The sequence below is a fragment of the Schistocerca nitens genome, chromosome 2, assembly GCF_023898315.1.
Source record: "Schistocerca nitens isolate TAMUIC-IGC-003100 chromosome 2, iqSchNite1.1, whole genome shotgun sequence".
Lineage (NCBI taxonomy): Eukaryota > Metazoa > Arthropoda > Insecta > Orthoptera > Acrididae > Schistocerca > Schistocerca nitens.
Window position 1 is genome coordinate 715,460,504 of NC_064615.1, and position 13,924 is coordinate 715,474,427.

The 13,924-nt window shown below is 40.9% G+C and overlaps 1 protein-coding gene and 1 pseudogene across 4 annotated transcripts in view; both read right to left on the reverse strand.

Moving 5' to 3' along the window:
* Window positions 1-13,924, reverse strand: part of LOC126236885 (rho guanine nucleotide exchange factor 7) — a 160,098-nt gene that overhangs the window by 57,558 nt on the left and 88,616 nt on the right. For all 4 annotated transcript variants that reach the window (XM_049946517.1, XM_049946515.1, XM_049946516.1 and 1 more), the window contains one exon: window positions 10,575-10,741. In XM_049946517.1, the coding sequence (XP_049802474.1) occupies window positions 10,575-10,741 (167 nt within the window). The remainder of the gene's footprint in view (window positions 1-10,574; window positions 10,742-13,924) is intronic.
* Window positions 4,795-4,912, reverse strand: LOC126237876 (5S ribosomal RNA; annotated as a pseudogene).

Below are 13,924 nucleotides of genomic sequence, written 5' to 3' on the forward strand. Positions count from 1 at the left end.
TAATAGAAAAGAATTACAGAGAAAGTGAACGCAATTTAAAAATTATTTTTTACAAACTTGTAGGTGTTCTATACATCTCCCCTCAATGGCCCAGGTGACAGCTATATGATAAGCCATTTCATGCCATATATTCTGAATCATAAACTGAGTCTAATGCAACCACATTAAAACTGCACATTTTGGGTTCTGGAATCATTTTCGGCAAAAAAGGCCAACGAACAAGGTCTCTCACATAACCCTATAAAAGGATATCCATCGGTGTTAAGTCCAGATGTGACCAAAACCAAAACATAGCATCATCATGTCCAACATAACTTATCCAATGATTAAAAAGATTTTTATTTAAAATTGTGTGTACATTTGTACTCCAATGTGGAAGTGGTCTGTTCTATTGGAAGACGGAATCTGTGAAATCAGTATCAAGTTGTGGCACCAGCCACTACTCAAGCATGCCCAGACAAATGTTTCACTTAAGAGACAGAACTCAGCACCTATGTATCACTGAGCATGTGTCAACTTCCAATCCAATGCTCTTGCACAATGATCAAAATTTTGAACTTTCTTTTACATTCTCTGTAATCCTCACCAATTTGTCATTACGTATTAAAGAGTTATAGCTCCTATCTTCTCTCAGATAGTTTCTAGAAAGAATATTTCACTCTGCAGCAGATGTGTGCTAATTTGAAACCTCTTGGCAAATTAAAACTGTGCACCTGAACAGGACTCGAACCTGGAACTTTGCCTTTTGCAGTTAATGGTTGTACTGACTGGCTATGGACACACAAATCATGGTCTATCCTCACAGTTTCACTTCTGCCAGTAGCTCTCTCCTACTTTCCAAATCTCACAGAAGCTGTGCTGCATACTTTGCTGGACACTCCGCTGCAGAGACGAAGACTCAACTTGGAAACAATTCCCCTGTGCTCTGGTTAAGCCATTTCTCAGTGATATCCTTTCTTCCTGGGGTAATAGTCCTGTAAGTTATGCAGGAGAGCTTCTGTTAAGTTTGAGAAGTAGGAGAAAGGTACTGGCAAAAGTGAAGCTGTTAAGGCAGATCTGGGTCATGCCTGAATAGTGCAGTCAGTAGGAACATTGTGCACAAAATGCAAGGTTTCAGGCTGAAATCCTGGTTTGGCACACAGTTTTAATCTCTGTCAGGAAGTTGGTTAGATGTAATGGACACAGAATTACCCAGTAAAATAAAACAAAAGCAATATTCACAGATTTACTTCACTAGTTCTAAAAGTTACTTATAAAGAGCATTTTTCTCCATAGGCCATCCCACTCCCAAGAAAGAGCTAGGGTTGGTGGAGGGAGGGAGGGAATTGGAAGCGTCCAGTATTGTGTCATGCCACTGTATCACAGACATTATATGTAGCATTCAGGGCTAGAAAACTCACTGGTCAGTCCTTGGCATGGATATCTTGTTATGTTAGCCCAAAATTTACATACCAGAGCAGCTTAATGTGTGTGAGCATTAACATCTGAGAAGAGATAATCTGGAGCAACTGAAAATCTGAAAAGTCACATACATGACTGTGCTGACATATATTTGTACAGCTGTATGTTAACAGTATTCTTCAAACTATCAATGAAGTTACAAAGCTATGCACAATCTTTCTACATTTTGCTCCCTCACAACATAAACAAACTACCACCATCATAATTGTCTCTTGATTATATGAACCACCTATTGCCCTGCAGATGAATGTGCAACAAGAATCAATCAGCAAACTGAAGTGTGATTCATCTGTGAAGATCCAATCTCAATACAACTGACAAATTACACTTTGTGGGACAGTGAATGCTACCAAGACTTTGGCCTATATTTCACCTTCTTCAAGGTCTGCAATAAAGGCCCAAAATGTTGACTTTCTGATACTAAGTAACAAATTTTATGAAGCAACTACACTGATGATAAAGAATCTGCTGTATAAGAGACATTATTGATCAAATGTACTGCTTTTTACAATCTTTCGGTCATTTGCCTATTCAAAACAAGAAGTATTGCTTCTCTCCAAACATATCACAATGCCAGTTTTAATAGAAATATGTGTAACCTTGTTGTCATTTACCAAGGTTGCTTATATTTTCCTAATGACGACTAAGTTTTGGACAGTAGTGTATGTCCTAATTCTTCTGATGACACTGCTAATTATAAAATTTTTACACAATTTTAACCTTGCTCTGTAAAGATCAAGAACACAGAGATAAAGGGAGGGAGGGAGAGAGAGAGAGAGAACAAGAAGAAGGAGAAGAAAGGTAAGTCTGTTGTGCTGATTGCTTTGTATGCAGAATTCTATGTGACACAATTCAATTTTCCGTCATATGTACTGGACAGCAAGACTATCACCATTCTAAGGACAGAGGAGGAAGGAAAGACCGCCATCTGCTTTCACAGATGTTCAGTACAATCAACATAGAAATTCAAGCCACTGAACATTACCAAAATAAACTTAGCACATTACCACATATTTGGCATACATTTCTTGAAGTGAATATCTGCAGTAGTGTCCTTTTCTAGTAAGATATGTGAATAGTTGGCTTTTTCAGTGTATTTTAAGATGGATCATGTCATTTGAAATTCAGAAGCTAGCGAGAATGGAGGCGGGCAGAGTGAAGGGGGCTGGTTAGGAAGTGGCAGCTAAAAGGAAGATTGGGGGCAGGAGGACATGGTGTAACAGTTTTGTTGTCTCAGAAACAGGTTCCAGCTGCCAGTCTTGAGTCCAGCAGACTTTACACATGATGAAGAACACAATGAACATCACTAATTTCAGGAGAAAGAAAGTGCTGCTACCCGGTAGTGGTCATACTGGAGGTGCAGGATCTCAGTTAAAATAGTCAGAAACAAAGCATCAGATCACCAGCATTTTCAGGCCTAGTGCAGAGTCAAGGGATCGAGGACTTAGGGCCTTTATGTAAGGATTTCACTACAAATGATCAAGTAGTGATAGCAGGTGGGACAGGAAACAATGGACAGGGATAGGGAATATGACATAGGTTGCGACATGAAAAAAATATCCTCCTTAACTAGTGCACAAATTTGTTTCTAGTTGAGCAATTCTCTTGTCATGATCAGCCTCAGCTTGGTTGTGCAGTATATCAAGTTACTGTGGAGCTGGGAATGGTGCTGATGACTGCTGACCAGATACAGACTGCAATGATGCTGGTTGGATCTATTGTGATATGGGATTTTTCTGGGCATGGCATGTACCTCAATAAGGCTGGGAAGTAAAGGCTGGTTGAGCTAATTAGTGAGGGAATAGGAGGTGGATATGGAGTTGTTCATCATCAAATTTCTGTTGTTACAGATGGAGAAATTAGGCTTTGAATAGATCATAACAGGCACAACTGCTATGGAATTGTCTCAACCAGTCTGGAGAGCCATGAAAAGCAACAGGTCTCAGAAGAAAGAATGTACCATATTCAACTGCAATCAGAAAAAATATCACTACCTTGTCAAAATATGACATTTTGAGAACGATAGCTGTTGTACAGTTATAAACCTTATAATAAAAATGAAACTTTTAACAATCATTAGGCTGAATGCCAAATAAATTTACAAAGAATTATCACTCCATCAAAATATGCAGACTATTAAAAATAACTATAGCAACCTGAAGTTGAATTACATTCTTTCAACAGCGAAATGGTATGCATTACAGAGCAATGATACAGAGACACTGAAATACAGCACATATTACTATCAAAATTCAACAGTGGAAAATCCAGGATGGACTGTAACAATATTATGAAAATATAGTGGAGATGCGGAGTTGCAGATAGGCACAACAAAAAGACTGTCAGAAAATGAGCTTTCGACCAAAAAGGCCTTTGTCGGAGATAGAAAACACACACACATACAGAGCCTCTGGCTGCTGGGGTCACACACACTACTGTCATCATATAAAGGGCAAGTTGCTATGGTAGAACTACCATAAAGGGTAAAGGACCAAGTATTTCAATCAGACACAGGATAAAGTTTAAAGTTAGACAAGGTCTCATCATAATTAATGTAATTAAAAAAGTTTCAAGTTTCAGTCACTGAAATTCGTAATAAGTTAATCATTTTGTGTATACTGCTTACTTGATGTTAGTGTGGACATATTTGTTAGCAAATTAACTAAAGTCCTGAAAAAAGTATCAGGTTCCAAAACTAACAATCTTATGTGGGATGTAAACATACACAAAAGTGTTAATGATGAAATCAGTAACACATATTAAACATTTTGATATTTCTCTAATGATACAAATGTAAACACTATTACAGGGTAACCAAAAAATCAGCATTAGTCTTAGACCGTACACCTAAAAATATACACAGGGAAATTTGCACTTTATATACAGGTAAAATATCTCAAACTCTCATATCATTACTGTCACATAATAAAGCTAAAGGCACACTCAAAAATTCTCACAAAACAATAGGTCTACAAAAGAATTTTCTCTTACAACAAAATACATACTTTTCCTACAGCAATGACAAACCAAACCTGGGAAGAAGTATACACACAAATAATTCATATACAAATATTTCTACTTCTGTACAGTGTTCAAACTAAATTTTAAGGGGGAAAAAAAACTAAACTGTCCGAACAGACCTTTGAAGGCCCAACGGTACCGACCAGCCACCTTGTTATCCTCAGCCCACAGGCGTCACTGGATGTGGATATGGAGAGGCATATGGTCAGCACACCTCTCTCCTGGCCGTATGTCAGTTTACAAGAGTGGAGCCGCTACTTCTCAATCAAGTAGCTCCTCAGTTTGCCTCACAAAGGCTGAGTGCATACTGTTTGCCAACAGCACTCAGCAGACCAGATGGTCACCCATCCAAGTGCTAGCCCAGCCCAACAGCACTTAACTTCAGTGATCTGATGGGAACCGGTGTTACCACTGCACCAAGGCCGTTGGCAAGTTTTGAGAAGACATTTTCAAAAGTGGTTACTTCAAGAACATCTAAGGAAAACAAATGCATAACTGTATTTATGAGTGAAATCCTTCAACATATTTAAATATCTCCATTCTTTACAAAAACAGTATACTAACCAAAAGTTCCTAAATTGCCACCAAAATTACAAAAAGTTATACATGTGGGTAGTACTTGCCGAAAAAAATTTCATGACAATGAAAGTAACGTAGCAGGGGGTGGCATAACACAATAAACCAGAAAAGATAGTCACAAGTATAAAAACATACAGATTAAAGATGGAAGTACAGGGTGAGTACAAAGTCTTGACCTGATTACAAAAATTTATAACAGAGTAACCGTTTTACATAATAAGTTACATTTGATGCCATTACATAGGTTAGTGTTACTAGTTTTTTTAAGACCACTTACATTAGTAAACCTCAACGTGTGCTCCCTTGGTAGCTCGAAGAATGTCGAGGCGGTATTCCAGTTCCCGCCAGGTGTTTCGTAACAAGTGTTCTGTCACAGTACCCACAGCAGTTTGTATCCTAGCCTTCAGTTCATTGACATCAGCAACTGGTGTGACGAAGACTCTGTCCTTCATATAGCCCCAGAAAAAAAAGTCAAGTGGAAGTAATGTCTGGATCGGTGGATTGGAAGGAATGGTCCAGCACCCTGGCCACCCCGCTCTCCAGACATTACGCCCATTGACTTTATTTGCTGGGGCTATACCAAGCACAGAGTCTTCATCACGCAAGTTGCTGATGTCGACGAACTGAAGGCTAGGATACAAGCTGCTGTGGGTACTGTGACACAACACGTTACAAAACAACTGGCGGGAACTGGAATACCGCCTCGACATTCCCCGAGCTACCAAGGGAGCAAATGTTGAGGTTTCCTAACGTAAATGGTCTTAAAAAAAAAAACTAGTAACACTAACCTATGTAATGGCATCAAGTGTAAATTATTACGTCAAATGAATATTCTGTAATAAATTGTTATAATCGGGGCAAAACTTTGTGCTCACCCTGTATATTAACATAAAATTCACACAAACTAGCAAATTTTGTAAATGACTTTCTGAAACTTGTGAAAAAGTGGAACAATATTTCCCTAAAGCAGATGTAGATGAATTACATTGCAAAATTATGGTGTTTCCCTGCAACAGTGCTTGAAATCAGGAAGACAAACTAAAAACTAAGAAACCGGCAGGCCTAGATGTGGTGCCAATCTCTGTTCTGAAGGCATGTGTAGATAGCTATTCAATCATGTTGTACACAGCAAAGACCTAGTCCCCTTCCTCCAGATTCCTAACATGGAAACACTTTAACCACCAGCCCCTCCAACAGTAGAACCTTTTGTGTCTCATTTCATACCTCCATCCAACCGTGACCCCTATTCAGTCTCACCTAACCATCTCCTGGTTTATGGTTACATTCAAGAATTACTTATTTCCAAATGGCCCCATCCTCATCCCCCTTTCCAATAGCTCAAACCTCTCAAAGGAGGAAACAATAGTCATACACAACCTTAATACCTCAATCTGATCATCCTCCCTGGTAGAGACAGTTTCCACTACTGGCAGATAACCATAGTGATTACCCAACAGAAGGTACCTGCCAGCTCCACCATGGTGATCCCACCCTGTAAGTCCAATGTAGCCTACAATTCCTACTCCACTCTTTACACCAATTTCAGAACCTCTCTCCTAAATCTATCTCCCTCTTCACGCATATTTCCCACCCACCTTCTACATGTTTTCCAAAATTCATAAACCTAATCATTCTGGACATTCCATTGTAGCTAATTACTGTTCTCCTGTGGAATGAATCTCTACTCTTGTTGACCAATACCTCCAACCCACTGCCTGCAGCCACTGCCACGCCATTATTGTAAAGTCCCACATTTGATGCTCTGTCTTTATACACTATCATCCCTCTTGGTCACTGAACACTACCTCTCCTAACTCCCTACAGACTACAAACCCATTACCTCATTTATTATACGCTTTACAAACTACATCCTTACCCATTCCTCTGAATGGAAGATATACAAAATCTCCGCTGCACAGCCATGGGCACTTGCATGACATCCTCCTGTGTCAAGCTGTTTACAGGCCATAAAGGGGAAACCTTCCTAGCTACCTAAAACACTAAATCCCTTGTCTGGTTCAGGTTCTTTAGAGACATCTTCATGATCTGGATCCTAAGCATAGACACACTGCCCTTTTTCCTGGACATCCGCAACACCATCTCTTCCACACACTTCATCTGGTCCTCCTCAGCTCAACATTTCACCTTGCTGGATTTGATCTCCACCTTTGCTGGTTCAAAAAGCTATGAAAAGTATCTGTATTTCAGTATCTGCTGACCTCTTCTACACTAAGAAATTTCTCCCCCAAGTGCTGCACAGCAGCAGCTCCCTCATTAAGTAATATCACCCATGACTGGAATAATTTAACTATATTGTTCACCAGACCAACAACAACTTATGATCATGCCCAGAAATGAGGAAAATCTTACTCACAATCCTCCCACCCCTCCTAAAATAGTTTTCAGCCATCGAAGAAAACTACAAAATATCCTGGTCCATTCTTATGCCACGCCTACTTCCAACCCAGTGTTACATGGGTCAAAACCCTGTGAAAGGGTAAAATGTTCTTGAACAATAACTGTAATCCAATTTACATGAACAGCACTAGTGAAGGGCAATGCATGGTATGAAACAATAATACGTACATAATCTCATTCACTGAATCCATTCGCACTTATTTCATCTTTTTTATTTAAGACAACCAGATAATATGTTGCACATCCAGAAGCTGAAACTATTACAGTTAAATTTCTAGACAATGGTATGAGAAAACACGCCCATTCACCACATGGAGATAGCATTAAACAAGTTGTTCATGTTTTCCCTACATTGCTTTGCCTGACTCTCTCTCTCTCTCTCTCTCTCTCTCTCTCTCTCTCTCTCTTTCTCTCACACACACACACACACACACACACACACACAACCTTCCTCTACACTTGGTGAGTACGAGCGAGATAGCGCAGTGGTTAGCACACTGCACTCTCATTTGGGAGGATGATGGTTCAATCCCGCATCCAGCCATCCTGATTTAGGTTTTCAGTGCTTTCCCTAAATAGCTCCAGGCAAATACTGGGATGGCTCCTTTGAAAGAGCACAGCCAACTTCCCCGTCCTTCCCTAATCCAATGAGAACGATGACCTCACTGTTTGGCCTCTTCCCCCACACAACCCAACCCTCTACATGGTGAGTGGGTGTCTTTCCTCTAGTATTTTTTGTATCCCATTGAAAAATTACCATTATGAACTCTGCATTTTTTTTTGGTAGTATATTTAGTACTGCTAAACCAGGCAAGACACACTGAGAAAAATAAAACAAAAAGCATCTGAAAAACTGGCTGAATATTGGATATTTAGTAAAACAAAATAACTAAACTCAGATGCACAAAATTAATTTAGCTTCATGTTAACAACACAGTTAGAAATAGAAGCAATAAAAGTCACAACAAACAGGACACTCAGCTGAGCATGTCATGGTTTCAGCACTACATATGGGGCAGTGCGAATTCTGCATTGTTAACAGTGACTGAAACATTGTGTTAAGTTTTCTCCCTTACAGAAGAGCTTTGCTTCTCATTTAATGGATGAGTTACTAGGAGTGTTCTGTAAGTCTACCATTAATGATGATGAATTATACAGGAAGGGTAGCCCCTATGAAACAAGCATGCATGTGATTCAGATGTATAAGAACACACATGCGGCATTAAGAATCATCCCTTGCCTGTTTGTGTAGGAGCAGGAGTGGAATCTCTCACTGCGGAAGCAGGGAGTTTGGTCTTGAGCCACCAATGGGCATACATTCCTGAACGGTAGATCCCACTGCCTGCTGTTGCAGGTTGGTTTCCAGTGCCCTCCCACAACTGTGCAGCTGGAACGGGTGGCTGGTCCTTGCTAGCAGATGTGATGGAAGCAACAGAATCACACAATCCAGTTAGCAGCTTCTCTGACGTTGGAGACGGTTGTGCAGAAGTGCGTGGTGTGGAACCAAATGGTGATGTACACATGCATTGTGCCTCATAGTTGAAGTCTTCCAACTCAGCACTTTCCCTTGGTGTTGGTGATGCATCAGGATGGAAGGATTCAACACTTCTTGCACAGGAATATCTCTGTTCATTTTCAGTTACTATATTAGATAAATCTGGCGATGTTAACGTTGAATTCCCTGCAATGTCTGCCAGCCCAGAATCAGAAGACCGTGAACTTGATGGTATATCTGAACAGCACTGACAGTTCGTGGCTTTACTACTCTTAAATTTATCTGCCGATACTCTGGGCTTAATTGTTACATACTGGTAAGAACGGTAACGGCCACGGCCACGATTATCATGCTGAGAAAAAGACCTACATGAATCCAATGGTTGAGTGGTTTTTTCTGGAATTGTTCTAATGGAAGTCCTCTCTCCACGATTGATTTTCACTTTAGATTTCGATACAAAAGGCAAACTACAAACTGTACTTGTACTTTCAGCACTTTTATCACTAGAGGCACTGTTTTGCTGTTGAAAATTTGGATGGCACTTTGGGTGAGCATCTTCAGTTTTTTGCCCCTCACCATATAATAATCCTGCTAACACTGAAGATGGTACAGGGATTATTTTTGCTGGAAGATCAAGAGTGGAGGAATGTGTTGTAGGAGGGGAATCACAGTCTCTCAATTTTATTGGCAGTGACTGTGTCGAAAGTTTCTTTGACTGTAGTAGAGCTGTAGCACAACACCCAAAAGGTGCTTCTGTCTTTACATTTGGAAACTGAGGCTCGAAGGCAGAAACTGAATGAGAACAATTACATTCCCTTGGCTGAACTGTCACTGGCATACTATTTCTGGAAAGTTCTACATTTAACTGGTCTCTGGATAATGTGTCCTCACACTCACTTATGTTTGTAAGATCTTCACAAACACCACATGGGAAAGTCCTATGCAAAGAGTTCCTTTCAAAGCTGGATTCAGCAGAAGATGATATTTTGTATTTGTTTTCTTGATCTTCACACAATTTAAGTTGTTTGTTAGTTGTGTTTATAACGTCATAATTTTCTAATGTGGAGAAGGCAGCACCCATGTGCTTAGGAGAACACTTTTGCTGAGAAACAAATTCTGAACTACTTTGACACTGAGGACCTCTACCGTAAGAGAATTCACCACAATTAGCAAGCCAGACAGAGTTACTATAATACTTTACATGGCTAGCTGCACTTGAAACTGTATCATTATCACTCTGATCACTTTCAATATCAATGGCATCTTGTCTTTCTAAAACACTAGTCTTTCGAGATTCAGGCCTGCTTTCAGCTTCTAGACAATAAATAATGGAATCATCACTTTCAGATTCTTCTTCATATTCACTCTGCAGCAGTACCTTATGTGCCACATCACAATTTCCTGAGTTTTCACTTTTGGGGAAGATCACACATTCTGCTCTATGACTATGCCGTATTTTCACACCTATTATTTTGGCAGCAGCAGTGAATTCAGAGTACAACAAATGTTTCAGTAGTTTTCTTGTAATAATACCATGCTGTATAAGTTCAGCAAATAAAGACGTCAGATTGGAATAGGGAGAAAGTGGTGCAACACTTACATGGGGAGGTGGTAATGGTTGTGGCTTGCTGGGAGGTGGTGATGTTGGAGGTGGTGATGAAACCGATGATTTTGTAACTTTCCGAATCTGTTGCTTTAAATGATCCACCCATTGTGTCTGATCATCTCTTGTCTGACAAACAGCTACTATTCGCTCAATCATTGGACCTGAAATGGAAAATATCACAATAAATTAACAGTAAATTTTATGATAAAAGAAGTAATTACAAGTCTGCAATATACACTCCTGGAAATTGAAATAAGAACACCGTGAATTCATTGTCCCAGGAAGGGGAAACTTTATTGACACATTCCTGGGGTCAGATACATTACATGATCACACTGACAGAACCACAGGCACATAGACACAGGCAACAGAGCATGCACAATGTCGGCACTAGTACAGTGTATATCCACCTTTCGCAGCAATGCAGGCTGCTATTCTCCCATGGAGACGATCGTAGAGATGCTGGATGTAGTCCTGTGGAACGGCTTGCCATGCCATTTCCACCTGGCGCCTCAGTTGGACCAGCGTTCGTGCTGGACGTGCAGACCGCGTGAGACGACGCTTCATCCAGTCCCAAACATGCTCAATGGGGGACAGATAAGGAGATCTTGCTGGCCAGGGTAGTTGACTTACACCTTCTAGAGCACGTTGGGTGGCACGGGATACATGCGGACGTGCATTGTCCTGTTGGAACAGCAAGTTCCCTTGCCGGTCTAGGAATGGTAGAACGATGGGTTCGATGACGGTTTGGATGTACCGTGCACTATTCAGTGTCCCCTCGACGATCACCAGTGGTGTACCGCCAGTGTAGGAGATCGCTCCCCACACCATGATGCCGGGTGTTGGCCCTGTGTGCCTCGGTCGTATGCAGTCCTGATTGTGGCGCTCACCTGCACGGCGCCAAACACGCATACGACCATCATTGGCACCGAGGCAGAAGCGACTCTCATTGCTGAAGACGACACGTCTCCATTCGTCCCTCCATTCACGCCTGTCGCGACACCACTGGAGGCGGGCTGCACGATGTTGGGGCGTGAGCGGAAGACGGCCTAACGGTGTGCGGGACCGTAGCCCAGCTTCATGGGGACGGTTGCGAATGGTCCTCGCCGATACCCCAGGAGCAACAGTGTCCCTAATTTGCTGGGAAGTGGCGGTGCGGTCCCCTACGGCACTGCGTAGGATCCTACGGTCTTGGCGTGCATCCGTGCGTCGCTGCGGTCCGGTCCCAGGTCGACGGGCACGTGCACCTTCCGCCGACCACTGGCGACAACATCGATGTACTGTGGAGACCTCACGCCCCACGTGTTGAGCAATTCGGCGGTACGTCCACCCGGCCTCCCGCATGCCCACTATACGCCCTCGCTCAAAGTCCGTCAACTGCACATACGGTTCACGTCCACGCTGTCGCAGCATGCTACCAGTGTTAAAGACTGCGATGGAGCTCCGTATGCCACGGCAAACTGGCTGACACTGACGGCGGCGGTGCACAAATGCTGCGCAGCTAGCGCCATTCGACGGCCAACACCGCGGTTCCTGGTGTGTCCGCTGTGCCGTGCGTGTGATCATTGCTTGTACAGCCCTGTCGCAGTGTCCGGAGCAAGTATGGTGGGTCTGACACACCGGTGTCAATGTGTTCTTTTTTCCATTTCCAGGAGTGTAGCTACTTATTCACCTTAACAAGCAATATGACTTTATTATACTGACTATAAAGTAATAGTATTGTCAAAACAATTCTAACAAAACAGAGTCATATTGTAGCTTCTCAGTGATCAAATCATCTATTCTCAAATACTTGGAAGCTTTGAAGCACCACCCATGGTATCCGTAGCTCGTAACTATTTAAATAACATCAAAGTCACAAAGAGAAGCTGCTGCCTGAATGAAAACCATGTATTGAGTACCAAAGATCCTGAAGTTCATAAATATCAAGTCAATGGTAATACTACGATGTAAATAATATAATGTGATCTGTAAGGTCCTTTTATAATCAAATCCACTGGAGGAAATTATAAGGCATCATAGCTATTATGGTCAACTGATGTCTTTAAACCAATATATATATATATATATATATATATATATATATATATATATATATATATATATATATATATATATATATATATATATATATATAATGTCGTATGATTTTCTATATTATTAGACTTGGAGCACTCAACTCAGATTTAGGATGACAGGTGAAAAGAGTGTCCGGTACAGTCTTGTCAATCAACACTCCCAGCATTTGCCTGAAGTGAATTAGAGTAACCACAGAAGCAATAAAGATGCCAAGCTGGAGCATTCACAAATCAAACCCTCCACAATACAAGTCTAGTGTTTGACTATTGGCCAACTTGTGCAGTCAGTAACCTATGAGTTTAATCTAATGGTTTGCATATTCCAGAGATTTCTCATTACAGATGTATTACAAAGTTCTGCTCTATTACAGTCAATTTTTAATACAAGAGAAGCATATGGAACAAGTACCTAGGTTCTCGTGAAAAACATGCATTTTCCACAATGGTGTTTATTAGATATACACATCACAGTAAATGAACATTGTAGAATGTAATACACTTTTCACTGCGGCACAGATATGCTCAAAAGAATACAAATAGTACCATCTGGTGGAGGTCAAAACTTGGCAACAAGTAAGTTGTATGGATAAACTCTGACAAATGTCACTCCAGTGAATGCGAAGCATGTTCACCAATTCATCTTGATGAACTGTAAGAGTAACAGTGTGTAATACAGAGCATAAGTGGAAATCAGTGTTGCCACAATCATTAATTAGAAAAGTCTGTCTGTGAGTGACTTGCCAGATGAAAACTGATCAGATGTGGACAAACATACCTCTTTGTAAATAGCTACTAACTCCAGAATAATTCTTCTAGTCTGTTGTGGAATGTGTACCATGTTGAAACTTCCTCACAGTTTAAAACTGTGTGACAAACCAAAATTCAAACCCAAAACTTAGCTTTCCCAGACAATAATCTTACCGACAGTTTCAATTCTGAGACTACCTCCACCCTCCACTGCAAATTTCACAGGACATCTCCTGCTTACCTTGCTGGGCTTGTACTCCAGTAAGAATAAATTTAATTTTAAAGAACAGCAATTTATTGTTGTACCAATGACAAGTGAGTGAATTATTTAACTCCTGAGATGAGACAATGTAGCACGGCACAGTAGAATATATATTGCCCAATATTTACGAAAATCAAATGAGTGCAGAGTTTTATGAAGTTATTGTGACATGTAAGGTGAAAATCAAATGAGAGCAGAGTTTTATGAAGTTATTGTGACATGTAAGGACTTGGAGGCTATGTTGCAGGAAAGGACAA